The sequence below is a fragment of the Ischnura elegans genome, chromosome 3 (assembly GCF_921293095.1).
Source record: "Ischnura elegans chromosome 3, ioIscEleg1.1, whole genome shotgun sequence".
NCBI classification, from domain to species: Eukaryota; Metazoa; Arthropoda; class Insecta; order Odonata; family Coenagrionidae; genus Ischnura; species Ischnura elegans.
Window position 1 is genome coordinate 66,250,787 of NC_060248.1, and position 21,480 is coordinate 66,272,266.

At 38.6% G+C, this 21,480-nt stretch overlaps 2 protein-coding genes across 2 annotated transcripts in view; one reads left to right on the plus strand and one right to left on the minus strand.

The window, feature by feature from the left end:
- Positions 1 to 489: 489 nt before the first annotated feature.
- LOC124155973 (ribonuclease H2 subunit A) lies at positions 490 to 5,386 on the minus strand. Its single transcript, XM_046530219.1, has 6 exons — positions 5,054 to 5,386; positions 4,761 to 4,959; positions 4,544 to 4,670; positions 4,264 to 4,450; positions 3,417 to 3,540; positions 490 to 679 (listed from the first exon to the last, which is right to left on the minus strand). The coding sequence occupies exons 1-6, from the start codon at positions 5,220 to 5,222 to the stop codon at positions 553 to 555; spliced, it is 933 nt and encodes a 310-aa protein (XP_046386175.1). The 5' UTR covers positions 5,223 to 5,386; the 3' UTR covers positions 490 to 552.
- A 65-nt stretch (positions 5,387 to 5,451) lies between these two features.
- LOC124155968 (Fanconi anemia group D2 protein) overlaps positions 5,452 to 21,480 on the plus strand; it is a 54,686-nt gene continuing 38,657 nt past the window's right edge. Inside the window, exons 1-4 of the mRNA XM_046530210.1 lie at positions 5,452 to 5,914; positions 5,998 to 6,146; positions 6,234 to 6,370; positions 7,031 to 7,169. Coding sequence (XP_046386166.1) covers positions 5,605 to 5,914; positions 5,998 to 6,146; positions 6,234 to 6,370; positions 7,031 to 7,169 — 735 coding nt within the window. The 5' untranslated portion in view covers positions 5,452 to 5,604. The remainder of the gene's footprint in view (positions 5,915 to 5,997; positions 6,147 to 6,233; positions 6,371 to 7,030; positions 7,170 to 21,480) is intronic.

Consider the following 21,480-nt stretch of genomic DNA (forward strand, 5'->3'; position numbering starts at 1 on the left):
CTAAACTTTTAATCCAGGCGTTGCTTTCTTTTTCATATTTTTAAGAAATAATAGAAGGAAAAGCCTAGCCCTTCTTATATATGCTATCTAATCTAGTTTAAAATAAGTTACAGTGCCATAATCACCATCTTACGATGGCTTTTTTGCTGCCTCGTCTTCTCATACATCTTTATCTATTTTCAGTTTGTTTTAGACATCCTCATCATAAAAATACATTGCTTGGTCACTGGCTGTAATTTAAATGGGCATCAAGAGGCTTATGTACCTCTGTAACTTATGTACCTTGGGTGTAGGGAGCTGGTTTGCGGAATAATTAATACATAGCTATTTAAGAACAATAAATTGTCCTGGATGGTATATTGTGATAATACTATGACACAATTGATATACGTACACATTATTAGTGGCTAGATTGAGGAATTTCCACATCAAACAGAACTCATGAAATCTTTCATTCTTAATAAATAATAAAATGAATAACTAGTACAATTTTTCAGCATTTCAGTTTATCAAAATTTCATATGGTACAATCATAGCCCCTAAAGGTTGATATCAAAACAGTACTGTGGATGTTATGTTTCTTTCCTTGAAAAAAGAATGTTTAGTCTTCTCTTTATTGGAATCCTTTTTAAAAAATGACAACACCGAAGCTTGCTTTGGCTCTTCCTCTTCTTCATCCCTTGGTAAAAAAGGTAAATATGGACTATATTAGATACTTAATAAATCATGACAAAAACAATTGTAAAATCCATGGTCAGCATTTCATGAACCTCCCCTTTCCTTTAACTGAAACACTCACTGGAGAAGGTTACAATTATATCTTTTTCAATGTACTGCGAAACCTTTCTGTAGTAAGGTCTGTTTTTTCATTTCATGGCAGCTGGATGTAATGGAGCGAGTATACAAAACCCTGTGAAATCTCTCTGATGCCATAAATTGAGATGATATTATAGCAGTCAGGTACTTCCTCTGGTTCTTAATTTAATCACAGAATAGGGCTATTAAGTAGCATCTAGCATTCTGGTGTGCTAGGCAGTATAAAATGATTCCCCACCATCAAAACTGGCAGACCGCTCGGTATAGAACCCAGAAAATACCAATTAAAATTATGTAAATACGGTTTCATACTTTTAAATTCACCCAGTGAATTGGTTTTATGACACCACTGGCAATTCTGGCTCCAGAGACTAATACTCTATACTAATTGATATTCACTGGTCAACAGAAAGAGAAACATAATTTGACGAGGTTTAGTCCAGGAAATGAAGCTCAAAAAAATGCAAAACCTTGCAATTTTTTCAAACTGAATTGATTTGCATGAAAATTTGGTATTAAGCTAATCTTACCATCTACTTCAAAATCTATTTTTGTCTGCTGATGGGCATTTTTTATTTTTTACAGGTGAAAACTGCCCCCAGACACCAAAACTTATAAATGAAACTATAAACTATGATTGAAAACTTAATATGGGCAAAACGTAGTTGGATAATTTGAATCATGATAGTTATATTATTTGGAACATAATTTCATAATAATTAACCCTTAAAAATCAACCATTATTAGGGGTTAATGTAAAAAAAATTATTCACACTAAAAAAAAATTATTCGTCAGTGTTTTAATTTAAGAATGTTGTTGCTTAAAATATGTACTAATTTCATTTTGCAACTTTTCAACCCTAAAAAATTATCCATTATAACATTGCAATGCTAATTAACTACTTTATTAGGTACATATAAATGAGAAAAAAGTGAAATCACATACCACCTTTTTTACACAAAAATATACTAAATATTAACATACACAGCCAAAAATAAAACTTGCATTAACACATCTAAGATTATTTTTTTATCATATTCATTTATATAATCACTGTCATTGGTGCGAAAGCTTTCGCCGTGCGCTGGAAAGGTAGGCTGCATTTTCCAGGTTTCACCTTTGGTTGTGTTGGAGATAACAGTTTCTCCTGCATTCCATCAGGCGTCTTCAGGTTGAAGTGCTTATACCGTGTTTTGCCGCCATTATATAGGCATCCCAGTGGTGTATGTTCTCCCTGATTCGTCGCCTTGCGGCCAATAGCATAGGGATATGGGGCGAAAAGTCTCCTCCACGTACTGTGGAGTTGGTAGCTATCCTCTTGATTGAAAATATCAGGATGTTTAGATATTTCAATTGCCTCTTGGATGATCCTCGGAAAATATTGGGATTCTCTGGCGATGACTTTTGTTTCTTCCCAGTTGATGTCGTATCCAGGTCCACTCAGAGTATGCTCAGCCTCAACCAACAGATGGAATTGTTAATTTTTCACCGCTCCTCTATGTTCTTGTATGCGGCACTTCACAGCTCTCCCGGTCTGCCTGATGTATGACATACCGCAACTGCATTCCATTTCATAAACTCCTTCATAGGCATGAGGTGAGATACGGTCCTTAGGAGTCAGAAGAAGATCTCCAGTCTCCTTAACACAGTTGACAACAAGGTGACAACACAGCCAGGCCCCAGCCCTATCCCAAGCATTTAGTTTGCATACCAACAGCCTAACAAAGGCTGAGTGCAAGAAAGGAACCAGGATGGGTATTAAGATTTTTGCTGTTAAGAAATTATTTTCAAGTGACGGGGACAGTATTCTTTAGGTTCAGAGGCAAAAATAGGATCGCAAATTTAGTCCAACAATAAATGACCTAGAGATATCAAGCTTTATCAAGTCTATTTCATTGTTTGTTTCTATTATTCATTTTCTGTTCCCCTTTATCTCTCATTACCTTGATAGGTAATTGGGCATCCCTTTCCCCAGTAGGCAACTCCTTTGCTTAATAACTTGGCACTTGGCTAAGACCTGAAAATTGCATTGCATTACAATGACCACATAACAAAAGGTGTCAACATAGACAGGGCACTACTAGAGATATATGAATTTTGTAAGTTCAATACCATTCTGCCAAGTTCGTCCTAGGTTGACTGCCAGTTGTTCCTTGTAATTTCTATCCTGGAGTCTTTCCATCTAATGCAAGCTACAGTTTAAAAATACGTAAAGAAAACAATCCACCATCATAAATACATTGTTACTAATAGTTTAGATCGCAAAGTTTTTACCCCTGGTCGTAAAAACAAGTTGTACCACTTACTGGAGACTGAGGTCAAGATTTGCAATTTGAAAAAATTACATATTTTTGAAACTTCACATTTAGTATATGCTTTTTGTTGGGACCGACACCTTTTCTTCGTATTATCCTGCTTGTTAAAATCAAGAGTTTACTGCATACATGACTAAGACCATATTTTTTGTTCACTATCGTCTTACAAAAATTTAAGATTCAGATTGAAAAGCAAATATAAAAAAAATGTCAGCGATGCACATTGTTATGTGGTTTCTAAATTGGTTTATTGAGTATCTTGACCTAAAAAAAATAAAACTTACCATTCTACTTTAACAGCCTCTTCTTGAAGTATTTTATCAGCAGTCGACCAACTAAATCTGACAAGTTGAGGGAACCCAAATAATGGATCCACATTATTTGATAGAAAGCTCTTGGTTACTGGATCTGTAAAAATTTACAAAATGGGTAATAGTTGCAGTGCATTTTGTTTTTTCAGATAAAATTTTTGGACTTGATGTTTGAATCCAAGTTGAACATGGTTTACTCTGTTTTCTCAAGACAAACAATGAAAATAATATAAAAATTAACATCATCATGACAGCATTTTTATGCAGAATGCAATTGGGTGGCAAGTGGACCCCAAATTTTCAGGAGATATGATCTTAAGTATACCTCTTCCAAATTCCTTCCTGTGTATATACACCCCCTCTCTAAGTGAACCCTCTCACACTGGAAATAGTTTCTAGCCATGAGGTTGTGCCATGGTATGTAGACACTGCCTACAACACTGGTTATCAAACACCCCTTTCTCACAAAATTTTATCCAAGCTAGTGTTTTAAATTAATCTGCAGCTTACTCACTATGATGATTCAAAGAGAAACATACATAACTATAGGAATATTTCTGAGACTAGGTAGTTTTTGTAACCCCTAAATCCTGAAAGCGCAAAATAAAACACACAAATGCCATCACAGTTTATACACCACCTCTCTCTTATGGCGTGGAAAAATATATATTAGTCCTGAGAGCAGGGCATTGTACCCCCAGCACCACCAAGTGCCAGTGCTGTGCAGTAAAAGCACTACATATAATTTCCACATGAATTATGTAAAAGCAAAATTCAATGTGCAATGAAAGTAACACAAAAACTTATAACCATTACTCACCATTGGGGTAGCCACTTCCCCAGTCTTCATGTTTTACCGAAAGCCCTTCTTTAAAAATCCAAGCTTGAAGCGCAAAATCACGGATAACTTTGGCACAAATACTAGCAGCACTCACAACAGGGAAGAGTGAGTCTGCTTTCGAACGAACAGTAACTTTGTATTCCGGAAAAATTGATGACAGCTTCTCCTGCAAAGGGTACAATCAGGTTTCCTACATCAGTTCATTTAAAAATTTTCAAAAGACTCGACGCAATCAGCAGAATCTACAATAGGCCCTTACTTCGTACTTCTCAGCAGGTCCAACGGTATCAACATAAACTTCTTTAATTAGAACGCCCCTTTCTGCAGCCAATTTGATCAAACCCACCGCAGAATCTTGAGACACTTGATTCAACGAATATTTACACCTAGAATAGGGCAAAGGCAAACATATAAAACGAAGTTCAGCACATGTAAATGGGAATGATTTTGGGACGTTTAATAGATCATACATTTACCTGCGCAACATTGAATTAGATATTACGTTCGGAGAAATAACCTCCACAGACCATCCAACGAAATCTTTGTTTGCACAGACTACAGAAAAAAGATCATCCCTTTGCTTTTCAGACAACGCTTTCGAATCCTTGAAACCAAGATTTGCCAGATCTTCAGCTTTAGAAATAGGACAATAACATATGCCGTACACCATTGGCCCTAGAAACATAAGAAAGGTGAGAATTAACCATAACGAATACTGTCTCCAGGAAAAGTACAGCTTTTTAACGCTATTTTAGAGAAACGGCAGTACCTAGAACAGGTCCACGCCCAGCCTCATCGACACCTAAAATGCAAGGCTCTTCCTTACAAATATCTGGAACTGGAGATTTCAAAATTTGATTCACCGAATTACTGTTATCACGGAATACGCCCAGCAAATCGTCTGGAGTTGACGTTTCATGCTGTACAGAGGGATCCATTATTTCTTGATCTACAGCTATTACCGTTCTCTCAGGCAATGTAATTCACAATCAAGCTCGAACTCATTCAATAACAAGGCTTCATAGAAATCGAAATGTGTTGAGAATTGAGCGGGAAATCCCCGTTTTCAATTGCCACAGCTAGTGCGCTAGTGCTGACCTCCCAGCGCATTTGTCTAAAATTAGGATAACAAACAAATATCTAAAGCATTTTTCGAAACGAATTTAACAGATGTTTTGAAGAAATGGCGCCTTAATGGATACAGGATCCAACATGTTCTTCTCATGACAGTGTTGTGTTCTTTAAGTTTGTGATTGGTTGTGTGTTTGTATAAGTTTTTGGTTTTAGCAAGCTTAATTTGTAATATTATTTGAAAGCACTATGTACAAACGAAAGTTCTCGGGGATTCGTCACCGAAATACCCAGTCTACATCATTGTCTTCTAATGCTAATGTCGTCAAGCAATCTCCTGTAAAGAAAGGAGCTGAGCGCGAAATAACGACTTCCGCGAAGGAGAATGTGCATTTGGTCAAAGAAAGTATCTCCAATGTTGAGGAAGACTCTTTGGAAACCCGGTTATTATCCCAGAAGAAAACAAAAAATAAGCACCAGAAGCCAAAGACTTATTTTGAAGAAATTATTGGGAAGTGTGGCTTATTACTTCATGAGTCAGATGATACATATGTATTAGGTATGTTATGTTTAACAGGAATAAAATATTAGCTTGTTTTGGAATGCAAGTGGGGAATATTAATATTTTATTTATTATCGTAGGTAAAGATCAGGCCATGTTTGTAAAAGACTTGGAACTTGAATTAAAAAAGAATATGTCTTACCCCAGCAACATTGATGAGTTTTTCATTGGATTTGAAAAATATGTATCTAATTCTAATGACCTAAAGAAAGCTTTGAATCAAACAAAAGTGAGTATTGACATGTTTTATCAGTTTTTATGATGTTATTATCTTCAATCTTTATCAATATATAACTTGATTACCCTTACATTCCAGACATCAGAGAGTTGTCATACTGCCAGATCAATGCAGCAAGATAGCTTGGTCCGTCTTTTACTCCTGACCCCTAATTTGCAAGCTAGAGTTGCAAAATTTATTATAGAGAAGGCTGCCGAGTATGCCCTCTCTGCCGTGTAAGTTTTATCAGTTGATGTATGAACAACACGTGATTCCAAAAACTTTTTTCACCAAATTCTCCTGGTCGCCATTGAATTGAATCATTTTGATCAAATTTCTGCCCATCGCCCTACTCCTCATTCCTCAAATCACCATTTTCGCAGTGTGCTTGTTATATTACTAGAACAAAGCATAGAAACTACATCTTAAATTCTACCCTTCACTCCTTACCTGCTGGTTTCATTAATCATATCCTCTTTGTGATACCAGACAATTTTGTTAGTGTTTTTATCACTTTGGTCATTAAAGTCACCCTTAAGTCTTAGTTCTCATGATGTACCAACTTTCACATTAGCATTCCTCATTGCTTATAACATATTTACCTGCTATTTACTGGCTCAACATCATCATTGAATGAGCTGACACTTAGCTCAGATAAGTATGTTTATATATATGAATGCTAGTCGCCTTTCATGAGGAAGTATATCACCTGATAAATGTTTTAAATTCTGAAAGTTTTAAAGAAAATTGAAATTCTCTATCATTCATTGGTTCGCCTTTTCTTTAGAATTCAGTATTACTGTGTTTATTACTCTTATTTTTTTTGAACAATTGTTCCCATTTTAACGATTGAAGTTTTCCAAACAAAAGAGACTATTTTTATTTGATGCTTACAGAGATGATATGGGGGGCGATCTTGATGAAGCTGGATGGGTCCGACTCATCCTCACCCAGCTCAGACTTCTTGATTTCGTAGTAGAAGGTGAAACTTTGGCCTCTCAGTTGATTGAACTCCTCCAAGCTGCACCACAGTCGGTAAGTTGACATGTTCATCCTCTATAATGTTTTTAAGCACCTAGGGAATGTTTAATACATTGTATGATACCAATTTCAAGTATTATTTAGTCCCTTCTCTCGTATGGATAATCTTTGCCATGTTGAATGATATTTTTCTGAGCAAAGTTCTTCCTTTGCTGGTAATGCATTTTCCTTAAATTATATGAGTTGGATTTTGCGCAGAAAGAATGCAGCTTATTCTTTTCGGTAGCTCAGCCTTTTATTTTTCTTTACTTTAAAAAGGCACGTAAACTAGAACAACAATGGTGATAACAAACTGTTACAATCATCAGCTGTTACTATATCTCCAACACCCCCACTTAACAGCTTATGTCGTCAGGCCCATTCCATTCCTTAATTCTTCAAATTTTATTTTTGGAAGTGGCTTCGTCAGTGCATCAGCAATCATGTCCTCACTCCTGCAGTAAACAAGCTGAATAACATTATTTTTCATTAAATCTCTTATAAAATGGTGCCGGACATCGACGTGCTTCGTTCTGGCACTAAATTTTTCATTTGAAGCTATTTTTATGCATCCCTGGTTGTCTTCATAGATTATTATTGGTTCAATTGCACCTCCCCCAGATCATGCAGTAATTGTCGTAGCCAAACACCTTCCTGACTGGCATATGCTGCAGAAACATACTCAGCCTCTGTTGTAGACAGAGCGACAGAAGACTGCTTCCTGCTGGACCAGGAAATTGCACTGTTTCCCAACTTAAAAATATATGCACTTGTAGATTTCCTATCTTGTATATCTCCACCCCAGTCGGCATCTACATATCCAGTCAATTTAAGATCTTCACAGGCATAAATATTCAATGCCATATCACTGGTTTGCTTGAGGTAACGCACTAGTTTCTTTAAAGCTTCCCAATCTCGCTGTTGTTCTGTTGCAGGAAAACACAAGAGTCCATTAGGAAATAAACTTTTAATTCTGGGCTATGCACGATACAACGCATGGCGTAGTCCCGCCAACAACTGCCGGGCGTGCCCCGTCCTCACATGTCTTATCCTTGGGACAGGGCTACCACCCTGGATACAACAACTCCCCTCCACTAAAATAACCCTTTACAAACATGAAAATTAAATACATGAAAACATAAGATACATTACATAAGAAAATCATTCAAATATTTTGGTGGCTGCCTTTTTCGTGATGGGCGACTCAAGGGAGTAGAACAAGGCTTAGCCAATACAGGGCTTCTAGGCAAGGGTTCATGAGTATTCTCATGGGTAGCAGATCGTGGACTGTCTGACTCGGAAATATCATTTTGGGGAAGTGGGATTTTAGCAACCTCCTCGGTATTGACATTAGCAGGTGAGGTAAACTCATTTCTCTTATCATCACAGGACACAATTCTTGGACGAAGGAATTGAAGGGAGACATTTTTTTTTTAGTTTCCCATCACACAAGACATCAAAGGACTTGGCACTCACTTGCTTTACTATTGTCGCAGGTTTCCATTGTTTTACATTGTGTTTAACACCTTGTGTCCACACCGTATCACCCTCTTTCAATTCCGGTAATTTAGTGTTATGTTTGGAGGCCACCTTCTCATTACAGGAAGTCACCCGGTCTTCCACAATGCTCATTGGATTTAATAGGGACAACTTTGTTCTAAGCTTCCTCCCCAGGAATAACTCTGCAGGTTCTATCTTAGTTACAGTGTGTGGCGTCGTACGATAAGCCATTAGGAATTTGTTAATCCTACGCTGCAAGGACAATACCGTAGAAGCGCGTGTAAGAGGCGCACCTTTTTTCCCAGATATTGCAGCCGAAAATGGGGGTGCGCCTCTTACACAAACTTCTTATCTTCCCCCCCTCCCCTTCACCGATTGCAAGTTCAAGGGGAACTGAGTGGCCTTGGTTTTCAGCATGAGTCAGTCATCTGAAACCCTAGGTCAAAATCAAGCGGCAGGCACGGGAGTTTCTCCCTTAGTGACGTATTTTTAAAATGCTCCTGTTTGAATTTCTTGCAAGCATCGCGCCGTCACGTCGGTAACCCAGAGGTGAACATTGAAAAGATCGCGCGGGGGGATTCGCTCCGGAGCGCGCGCTAAATTTATTGCCACGAGTGGGCATCCCGCGGCATTTATACTGCATATAGTAATATTGGTGTCACAACCTGCGGTTGAAAAAATTCGAACGAGTGTGCTCATTGTTGGACTTAATTATGGATAGAAGAAATCGGAAATGCTGATAAGTGAAGAGCGCTGAAGGAGAGGTCGAGGGGGAGAGGGCTCCTTCCCCTCCGTATTTAAAGCTACGAGCGAAGGAGCAAGGGAAGAACACGTCCGATCTTGCATGTGACGTCGTTGCCTTTAAAGCGAAGGGGCGAAGGCGCAGCAATGTGATACGCAGTTTGCGTTGCCTGAGTTTCCAGTCCGTCTCGTCTTGTTTGAATGCGCTTATGCTACGCTTGTTTCTTCTGAAATTGTGCTGTTTGGACTATGTTGAATATTAGTAGCCTTATTTTAGCTATAAATCTTTAAAGATTTATAGCTAACATAAGGCTACTTTAGTTTTTTGAGCTCTAATTGATTGACACAATTGTGTCAATCAATTAGAGCTCAAAAAACTTAAATGCTGTAAGATATACGTCGCGTTAGGTCTAATTCTTTTTAGAACCTCGTGCGTGTCATACAATTTCTGAAAGATATCGAGATATCTTCGAGCTCAGAAGGTGACTCAAGTAGCATTTGACCTCCAGAAACTCGGGGAATTGAACCTGGTAGACCGAAAAAGGTCAGTTGGTGGAATGGGGTAGGGATGAAACACGTTTCCATTGTTCCCCTGTGACTTGATATTTTCCTGTGGAGTCTCGGAAAGGAAAAAAACAGCAGAGCCATTAGCTGATGGGGAGCCGAGTGTAGTTCCGTTAGGCCCCTTGCACACACATCGATTTTGGACGGCCGGTAAAATATTGGCCGATATTTTACCGGCGAAGCGATGCTTGCACACACGCCGGATTTTTACCGGTCAAACGATACGTTGCTAAGTTTTTGAGCCGGCGTCGGCGATCCACAGTGACAATAGCCGGCAGCTAACCGGCATTTTGCCGGTGCCGGCGTGTGGTCGGTACGTGTGCAAGCTCCAATGCTCTCCCATTGTTCACTATTGGAATGTGGACAGCCGATATTTTACTGGCCGTCCAAAATCGGTGCGTGTGCAAGGGGCCTTAAATCTACGACGTGGTTATTATCCTACGGCGCTGAGATTGCCCCGATTGTTCTTCAATCTCTTGGGAAAGCTCATGCCATTTGCCTGTCGTGTTTTGCCTTAAAATTTTCCACGGCTGCATTTCTATTGCAATACTCCTGCGAGAGCTTTTAAACAAAATCGTTCGTGAGTAGGACAAGCAACGTAGAGCGATGGCATATGCAAAGAGAGGATCGGAACTCTTTCTACTCCCTCTTATGCCGCCGCAGTCATCAAAATTTCCTCTTTCAAATAGTACTGAAAGAGGACATTTCGATAACTGTCGAAATTCCAGGCATACGTCTGCAACACCGCATGATAGGATAAAAAAATGTCGCAAAATTTTTTTTTATAGCTTCGATCCTCAAAATAGGGGTGCGCCTCTTACACAAGCTTATACGGTACTTCACATGATTTATCAAGCACCGATTTCTTTAGAGCCTGTTTTACATGCTGCACAGTTTTCTCTGCCTGACCATTTGCCCTTGGTAAGTATGGGGGAGAAAACAGATGTTTGGCACCCATACTAGTAAGAAACTCACTAATTTCTTGGGACTGAAAAGGTGGGCCATTATCGGAGACAAACACTTTAAACAACCCATATGCAGCTGTCATAGACTCAAGTTTTTCAATTACTGCAGAAGCACTTGTTTCCTTCATAATTGCAACAATCGGCCACTTAGAATAAGCATCTACCACAATAAGCAATGTCTTATTTTCTACATAACAAAAGTCGGCATGAACTCTCTCCCACTTAGATTTTGGCCATGTCCAAGGAGAAAATGGTATTTGAGGAAGTGAGTTTTGGACCTGTTGACATGGCTCACAAGAAGCTACCATAATTTCAATGTCCTGGTCAAGAGTGGGCCAATAGACATAACCACGAGCAAGTGCTTTCATTTTACTCATTCCTGGGTGTTGATCATGCAACAAATTTAAGACATCACGTTGTAGAGCTTTTGGGATACAAACTTTCGAACCATAGGTGACACACTGGTTATTAATAGAGAGTTTTAACTGTCTCTTAAAGTAAGGTTGTAACCGCAGATCATCACATTTAGAGGGCCAGCCATGCTGGATGTACATCCGTACTTTTAATAAATCAGGATCTTTTTCTGTGGCTAGCACAATCGACTGGGCATTCAAAGGTACACCTAATGTCTTAACTAAACATATTACATTTTCAGGAGACTCCACTGGTGTATCATCTGCCAATGGAAGTCTGCTTAAAACATCAGCATGAGGGATATTTATCCCTTTTTTATACACAATCTTAAATCTGTAGCCATGCAGTAATACTGCCCAACGCTGAAGACGTGCAGCAGCGAGGGGCTTGACACCAGTCTTTGACCCAAAAATTATTGTGAGAGAACTGTGGTCAGTAACCAGTTCAAATTCTCTCCCCCAAAGAAATTTGTTAAAATGGGTGACACCAAAAATTACTGCTGCAGCCTCTCTCTCCACTTGAGCATAATTGCGTTCGGTGGAGGTAAAAGTTTTTGAGGCAAAGCCCACTGGGCGCTCTTCCCCTGAAGGGAGAATGTGAGATAGAACTGCCCCAGCCCCAACTTGAGAGGCATCACAAGTTAGTCTAATAGGTAACTTAAGGGAATAAGGAATAAGTACCTGGCTACTACTAAGGGCTGTCTTACATTTTACAAAGGCTTCCTTTTGTTCTTTACCCCAAGACCAAGGGAAATCTTTCTTCAATAGTTTATTTAAGGGTTCCATAAAAGTAGATGCATCTGGGAGGAATTTATAATAGAATTTGACAGCTCCTAGGAAACTACTCAACTCAGACACATTTGAAGGCGCACCCATATTCACAATAGCCTTAACCTTAGATTCTTCAACATGTAACCCATGAGAATCTAGCACATGACCTAAAAATATGGCTCTGTTAACAAAAAATTCACACTTAGGTACGTTAATGACAATGTTATGTTGGGCCAATCGCCCTAATACCTGTTTTAAAACAGAGGAACAGTCACACCAATTTTCAGCATAAATAAGAATATCATCAAGATACACAAATAAGTTAGGAATACCCTGTAAGATTTTTTCAACGGTTTGCTGGAAAATAGCGGGCGCAGAAGCTATCCCATACAGCATTCTCTTTACTTTAAAACAACCTACATGGGTGCTCAAAGTTAATATAGATTGTGATTCTTTACCAACGGCTAACTGTAGATATGCCTGAGAAAGATCAATTTTACAGAAACACTCACCTTTTAGTTAAGACAAATCGTCTATCAGTGGTAGTGGGTAATGATCCATACTCAGACAACGGTTTACTGAACAACTGTAATCCCCACAGATTCTCACCTCGCCATTGGATTTCGGGACCACTACAATTGGAGTACCCCACTGTGTGTTGGTCGTGGGCTCCAAAATCCCTTGTTCAACCATTTTTTCCAACTCTTTTCTTACCTTGTCTCGCAATGGAATAGGCACTTGTCTATGAGATACAAAAACTGGTACAGAATTTGGTTTCAATACAATCTGGGCGACATAACCCTTGATTAGCCCAGGCTTTCCAGAGAATACAGAAGGGAACTATTTCTTAAGATCCTCTAACACAGTTTTACCATTGGCAACCACATTTACAGCTTTCTTTGGGAAAAGACTGTACCAATTTATAGGAAGCACTTCTAGCCACGGAAGACCCATCAAGCAATGAAACTTCCCTTTGTGCACAACCAGAGGTAACACATATTCAATTCCTTCAAACATAACATTAACCTGACATTCGCCGAGTAATGATAAGGGGGCACTGGAACAATTGTATAACATAGAGGTGGGCGTCAACTTCAAGTGGCTTAAATGTTTCTTATAAATATCTTCTCCTACACAGGATGCATCTGCGGCCGAATCTATTTGCATAGTTACAGGTGCACCATTAATCTGAACAGTCAACGTGCGCCGATTTCATTGGGTTCCCTGCACTTGATGCAACTGCAACAACCCCACATAGCTGTGGCAGTCTTCGTCACTAGATTCCTCTGGTGTTTGTTCTAGCACGGATTTTACCATCTTTTTCTTTTTGAACTTATCTTTACTCTTTTGACGGCAGAATTTCACTGAATGCCCGTCCTTGCCACAATGGGTACACTTCAAAGGCTTGTCACCTGAGTTAGCATAGTGAGGCCCTCCACAATTAAAACATTTCACCATGTTCTTTGGTGATGACGGCTTACAGTGAGGTTGAGATCTCTTATTAATTACCGAGACTGAGGCAGGACTATCCCCAGTGCTTTTGGCGTATTCCGCAGATCCTTCCATATAGCACGCTTTGGCCACGAATCTCTTAAAAGGAACATTTTCGCCAGCCAATTTAGTGGTTATTTCTTCACTATTAAGACCATACAGAAATTGGTCAATTAATCTATCTTCCATACTGTTCCCAAAATCACAGGTGGCAGCCAACTTCTTTAACGCCAGGGCATACTCCGAAAAACTTTCATTGGGTTCACGCACACGACGTTGAAAGATCAGCCTCTCAGCACGAAAGAAGCGCACCGGTGTAAATATGGTCTTAAGCTCCTCCACTAATTGTTCGTAAGTCAGCTGGTCCGGTGTGAGAGGGTGAAGATTCACAGCTAGCTTCTCCAATGCTGCCCCTCCTATGTGACCAATTAAGAAATCCTTCTTGCCGAGATCCTCAACAGGAGGACGTATTGTCCTCATATAGCTGTTTAGGCGCAGAAGATAGGTCGAGATGCTCTCGACACTTTGATCAAAAACTCCTATACTCATATTTAGGCAATAGGTCCGTGAAGATACAGAATGGCACGTACCACAGGCGCGGTCGACCGATCAGTTTTTTTTTCCCGAAACTCACGTAAAGCCTCAACCACACGACACATAACCCACGACAGTATCGGACTCCAAATATCCCATCCTCGTCGCCAAATTGTTCTATTGCAGGAAAACACAAGAGTCCATTAGGAAATAAACTTTTAATTCTGGGCTATGCACGATACAACGCATGGCGTAGTCCCGCCAACAACTGCCGGGCGTGCCCCGTCCTCACATGTCTTATCCTTGGGACAGGGCTACCACCATGGATACAACAGCTGTCTGGGATTACTAACCCGTCTGCAGAGAATACTCATTGCTCCAGAAATATCTGGTCTAGTAGTTGTTGAAATATACAGAAGTGCCCCCACTACTTCCCTATATTTGCCATTATTTGGCAAGGCATCATTCTCTCCTTTCAATTTGGGGTATTCAGGATCCATCGGTATAGATACACCTTTTGCATCTTCCATCCCGAACTTTTTCAATATTCCATCTATTTTGGATTTCTGATTTAACTGAAAACTTCCATCCTCTTTTCTCTGGATTTGTATTCCTAAATAGTTAGTTGCATCTCCCAAATCTTTTACTTCAAAGTGATGATTCAACATTTGTCTAAGTTCCTTAATTTTATCTTCATTATCATGAATTATTATCAGGTCATCTACATAAATCAGAATATACATCCTTTTCTCATTTTCATTCTTCGTATAAATACAAGGATCTGCTAGGCTGCGCTGAAATCCTTTTTCAAGCAAAACATCATTTATTTTGACATTCCAAGCTCTTGCTGACGGCTTCAGTCCATATATTGATTTTTGAAGCTTGCAAACTAGCTTATCTTCAGTGGTTTTTGTGTAGCCCGGTGGTTGTTTCATGTATAATTCTTCTTCGATGTCGCCATTAAGAAATGCTGTTTTCACATCAAAATGTCGGACAAACAGCCTTCGTACTGCTGCTATGCTCATAAGGACTCTAAAGGTGCTTTGTCTTACAACTGGTGCAAAGGTTGAATCGTAGTCTTCTCCATATTTTTGAGAGTAACCTTTTGCGACAAGTCTTCCTTTTCGTCGACAAATATCTCCATTTGAATCATATTTTGTTTTGAACACCCATTTGCATCCAATGGCATGTTTTCCTTCAGGCAATTTAGTTAAAATCCATGTTTTATTTTCTTCGAGAGATTTTATTTCTTCATCAGCGGCTTTCATCCACTCCCCTCTTTCATTTGCAGGCAATTCCATCACTTCTTCTAAGGACTCTGGATCAGGCTTTGGGTTAATTTTAACAGTGTATGATAACCATTTTGGTGGCACCCCCTTGCATTCTCTAGATGATTTTCGAACTGGCTGATCTGTTCTGTCCATTTCCAGTTTGGTGTTATCATCTATCTTGGTGATTGGTTCTCTTTCTCTCATCAACCTATCATCCTGGTATGTATAACGCTCAGATGATTTTAGGTCGATATCCTTGATTAATTCCTCCTTATCTGTAACATTTTCATCAAATACTACAGTTCTGCTGATGATAATTCTATTCGCACTGGATTGTAGGATCCTGTAACCTTTGGACGTTTCATTATATCCTACCATAATTCCTTTTTGAGCACGTGAATCCCACTTGCTCCGTTTTTCTTTGGGAAGATAAGCATAAGCTTTGCTTCCAAATACTCGTATATGCTGAAGATCAGGTTTTTCAGCAGTCCACAGCTCATATGGGGTTTTATCAATGGCTTTACTGGGCAAGCGATTTTGCAAATAGCATGCAGTCATGATAGCTTCTCCCCAATACTGTTTTGGCAAATTCGCATCTAGCAGCATGCATCGAGCTGATTCAACTAGAGAACGATTCTTTCTTTCTGCTATTCCATTCTGCTCAGGGCTGTATGGCACTGTGGTCTGAAACTCAATTCCTTCTTTCTTCAAAATATCCTGAGTTTTCTTTCCTATATATTCACCGCCATTGTCCGTTCGCAGAATTTTCGGTTTTCTTCCGAATTTAGTAGAAACTGCTGCAACATATTCTTCCACTTTGATTGACACTTCTTCCTTTAAGCGTAGCAGATATACAGTTGTGTAATGAGAGTAATCATCAATAAATGTGAGAAAATAACGTTTCTTCCCTGGAGTTTCTGTACTCATTGGACCACAAATATCTGAGTGAATGAGTTCTAGGGGTCTTTGAGCTTTATAACTGCTTGTTTTGGTAAATGATTTCTTCGATAATTTTCCTTTTACACAGTCCCAACACCTCAAGAATTTATTGCAGTTATCAATTTCTATTCCCATAGCAAGTTTATCATCAATTAATCTTTTCACTGCAACTGGGTCTCAATGTCCAAGCCATGATGTCTATGCCATAGATGAATACAATTCCGGTGATTCCCAAACTTCGCAGAATTAGCCATTTCTTGACATGATAATTTATAAAGATCACCATCAATCTTTCCCACATCTTGCATTGTGCTTTTCTTATCAAATATGCAGTCATTCTCCTTGAAAGTCACCACATTACCTTCTTTAGCTAATTTCTTTACCGAGAGTAGGCTGCCTCGCAAATCAGGTACATACAGAACATCCTTCAATAGTATCCTGTTTATTTCTGTCGGAGATATCTTGCAATTGAGGTATCCTCCACCTGTCCCTTCAATAGCAATGAATTCCCCATAGGCAATGATTACCTTTCCTTCTTTATTTCGACGAATTCTTGTAAAGAAGTCAATATCATTTGTCATGTGGCTCATAGCGCCCGAATCTACGTACCATGAACAAAACGCAGTAGCAAACGATGCGTTCAGGCTGGCATCTATAGCACCTCGCACCTCGTGACTGTCTTTTTCCTTTTTGAACTCTTTCATTTTTGCTTTCCATATTCTGCAATCCTTCTTTAAATGTCCCCGTTTCTTGCAAACGAAACACTCGCGAGTCTCTGTATAATTACTTCTTTCCGATCTGGTTTCATGTGGTTTTCGTGTTTTCAAAGCTGACTCCGATTTCAGGTTGCGTGATTCATCGCATATTATGGACTCATTCTTCCGTGTGAATTCATCAATCAGTTTTCCTTTTACGTATTCTAATGTGAGTTCGTCATCTGGACGCGTATCAAGGGCTGTTACAAGGGTGCTATATTCATCTGTCAAACCACTAAGCAAGAGAGCAGCTATATTAAAATCTTTAATTTCTTCTCCGATGCTCCGCAAACATTCGATTAGTTCTAATGTTGACTTTATATATTCTTGCATTGATTGACCCTTTTTAAGTTTTGATTGATAAAGTTTTCGAAGTAGATACAACTTATTGCTTAAATTGGCCCTTTCATGCACTTTTTGCAATTCTAACCACATTTCTCTGGCACTTTTACACTTGCAAATGTGTATTATCTGACCATCCTTGGCACTAAGGGATATGGTACTTTGTGCTTTCTCGTCCTTTCCTTTCCATCCCGCCTCGGATTTTTCTGGTTTATCTTTATCAACTACTTTCCACGTACCTTCTCTTATTAGCACCATTCTCATCTTGAATTTCCATGCTTGGTAATTATTATCATTTAGCTTCTGGACGGTTATTCTTTCGCTATGAGCATCCGATGACATCGTGAAAAATTAAATTGTCCGGATTCTGTTTCTTTTTCTTCTTTCACGATTTTACTTTCTATTACTGCATTCTTCTTATCCTTACGTAACCTCTGGGTCCATAACCAGTTGGATTTTGCGCAGAAAGAATGTAGCTTATTCTTTTCGGTAGCTCAGCCTTTTATTTTTCTTTACTTTAGAAAGGCACGTAAACTAGAACAACAATGGTGATAACAAACTGTTTACAAACATCAGCTGTTACTATATCTCCAACAGTATGTCTCTATAATAAATCACATGTTTATGCAGTAAACTCCTGATTATCTGTGCATGGATTATCCGTGTTGTGATTTATCTGTGCATGAGTGTCACTCTCCTTCGATGTTTACCATGATCTTTGCAAACAATAAAATCAGATTCATAATCACCAGGATTATTGCATTTTAATGCAAGGGTAAACAAGACTTATGATTTTCATCAGAATTCCCTTCGTAAAACGGAATTATTTTCTTTGCTTGTTGACAAGAAAATTTTCAAGTTCACTTGGATGTCTGCTCTAGTATTGTAGAAGACAATGAGTGGTAAAAAACCTACTTGTCTCACTACATGCAGACATGGGCGAGAATTTTTCGTTTGCATTCAATGCCACAGGACCACTTCAACTCCAGCCCCAAGTTACCCTCCTGCTGCTGTGTTGTGGTGAATGTCCATTGCCCAAGCGTCGCTCTATCCTCCGTTTGTGAACTGCATTTTATTTTCGTATTCACTGCGAGTGGTCCGCTTTGTCTGCAATCCATGAATTCACTTCCTGCCGCTCTCAACACTAGCCATCGCGGGTGTGAGGCAGGAGGCCATGAAGTGCGAAACAAAGTTTACCTTACTCTGTGCCTCTGCTCACAATACAAAAGCATGTCAAAGAATATTCAGCCTGAGTATCATTCCCATTAACTCTGGTCACTCTGCCGACAATAGCTTTTTCTATTTCACCATTTTCTTTTCTGAGGTCTTGAATTTTATCTTCAACCTGACAGACTCCTTATTTACAAGTTTACGATGTAATGCCCATTTTGTTCCAAACGAAACATTTCCATTGCTGAGCTGGTCAAATGTTCGGAATTGTGCTGAGGAACTACTGCTGGAGAAACTGGGAACTGGCTGGTAGCTGTTAAATTATCCTGACACACCTTAGTTTTGATTGGGTTCTCTGTGAACAAAGACATGTTACTTGAGAACCTACATGAAGACTTTCATTGCACTGAGAAAAGTTTGGGATAGGTTTTTTTCATAGAAGAGTTGAGATGTCTGTGGACATTGTTCAGGTATGCATGTGCAGCAAGTACCATGTAAAGAGATGTGGTTCATATAGGGAGAGAAACTGAAATGGAAATGGCAAACGAGAAGATTACAGAAAGAAGACGAGACATGGAAGGAAATGTGTTAGATTTGTAAAAGTGGAGAATCAAGCTATGAAAGAAAAACAGGAAGAAGTAGGGAAAAAAATGAAGAAATTAAAATATTTGCATCGTTTTTGTGCAATTATTGGGTGTTGCCTGAATTATTAATCTATGTACATTTAATGATTGACAGCTATATTTTCACATCACGTGTCAAGGTAGTGGATTGGTTGACATGCTTTTCTGTTCATACTGTCAGGTTATTTTTTCATAAAAATGTAAATCTATTATGAGGAGAAGTATGTTTATTTCTGCTCCCATTTACCAAAATTTATATAGGTGCACTTCCGGGATCAGCAATCCTGGGATTCTGTGTACACAAAGGATGCACTTGATATTAAATTTGACAATGTCTTAGACATTTTTTGTGTTGTTTTGATGTAGCATTTCCTTCAAAAGCAATTAAATCTTAGTCACCTCTAAGAAAAAGTGGGATACCAATTAAATTAGGGCCTCATCTTCTAAGTTAAAACAGGTCTTCCATGAATTAAAATCTAGTGACTCCCAGTCCCTCAAATAGTATTATAAAACTTTTAAACATGAACACCATGTCTTAGTTGATGAGACAAAAAGAAAGTTCAATATGCATACAATTAATTCCTCAGATAACCGAAGCAATGCTGCCTGGAATTTAATTAAAAATTCCACTTCTTCAAAAGCTTCTAAATCCTCCATTGACATGGTTCTTCATGACAGCTCCTTAATATCAGACAAAACTGTCTTAGCCAACTTGCTCAATAATAACTTCCTCAGTACCATCAATGATCAGCAAACTTTCTCAAACCCACCAAAGAATCCTGTTAACACTCCTAACTTCAGAATTCATTATTCTCAGTCTATATTCCTTTACCCCGCAGATGAGAAAGAAATTAATAGCATACTGACTAAAATTAGTAGGAAACACTTTCCTGGCTAAGATAATATTCCTGGCACCATATTGAAAGGAAATGTAAATATGTATGGCTATTATGACTCCACTTATATATGTATTTAGTGAATGAGTCACTGTCACTTGGTATTTTTCCAGAGAAGTTAAAGGTAGCCAGGGTTGTCTGGATTTTCAAGAATGGTGACCCGCATGACATGAATAATTACAGACCAATCTCTGTTCTATCTGTATTTTCAAAGGTTTTTGAACAAGTCATCTTTAACAGAATCTTATCTTTTTAAACTAAATTTGATATTCTCTATAGTAAGCAATTTGGTTTCATGAAAAATGGGTCAACTAAAATTGCCATGGCTAAGTTCATTCATAATGTTATTTGAGAACTTGAAAAACAGAATTCTGTTAAAGGAACCTTTTATGACCGTAAAAAAGCATTTGATTCTGTGGATCATGAGATCTTACTTTCTAAACTTGAAAACTATGGCGTGTTCCCCATGGGTTTATTTTGGGTCCTCTTCTTTTCCTTAACTATATTAACAATCTTCCCTCCCATTTTAATGGTGGTCCTGTTTACATGTATGCTGATGACACATCCTATGTATTTCCCTCAAAGTACTTTAAGTATGATGAAATACAAGGAAATATTAATGCAATGAGTAAATGGTGTGATGATAACAATGTAGTCATCAATGATAAAAAATCTACGTTTATACAGTTTCATACCCGTCATAGGAGAATAACTTCTACTCACTTCTGAGAGTAAATGCTAAAATTTTAAGTTCTTCCCCTGAAACAAATTCCTGGGACTATATGTGCATGAATCATTATCCTGGGAAATGCATATTGATATTCTTTTTACCAAAGTGGCATCTGGATGTTATCTCCTAAGAAGCATCAAAGTGCTCACGGACACCAACATGGCCATTTCTGTCTACCGTGCTTATATTCATAGTAGGCTGAAGTATGGGATTGTCTGGGGCCACTCTCGATACAGTATTAGGCTTTTTAGAATCCAGAAATGGGCCATTAGGATTATTCAAGGTATTTCTGGCAGAAGTAGCTGCCGGGAGCATTTTAAATCTCTGGGTATTCTAACATTACCTTGTCTATATATATTTTCATCTATTGTTTTTATCCTTCAATACAGAAGCATGTTTGATATCGGAATAAATGGTGATGTACATGATTACAATTCTAGAGCTTCTGAAGACTTCAGGATTGTCTCCCATAATCTCACCATGTATAGTAAAAACCCTGTTTATACTGGTGTGAGATTTTTCAATGCATTACCTAAAGAATTAAGGCAAATATGTTCTATATGTAACTTTAAGAAACAACTTTACTGGTATCTGGTGAGCAGTTCTTACTATTCTATTGAT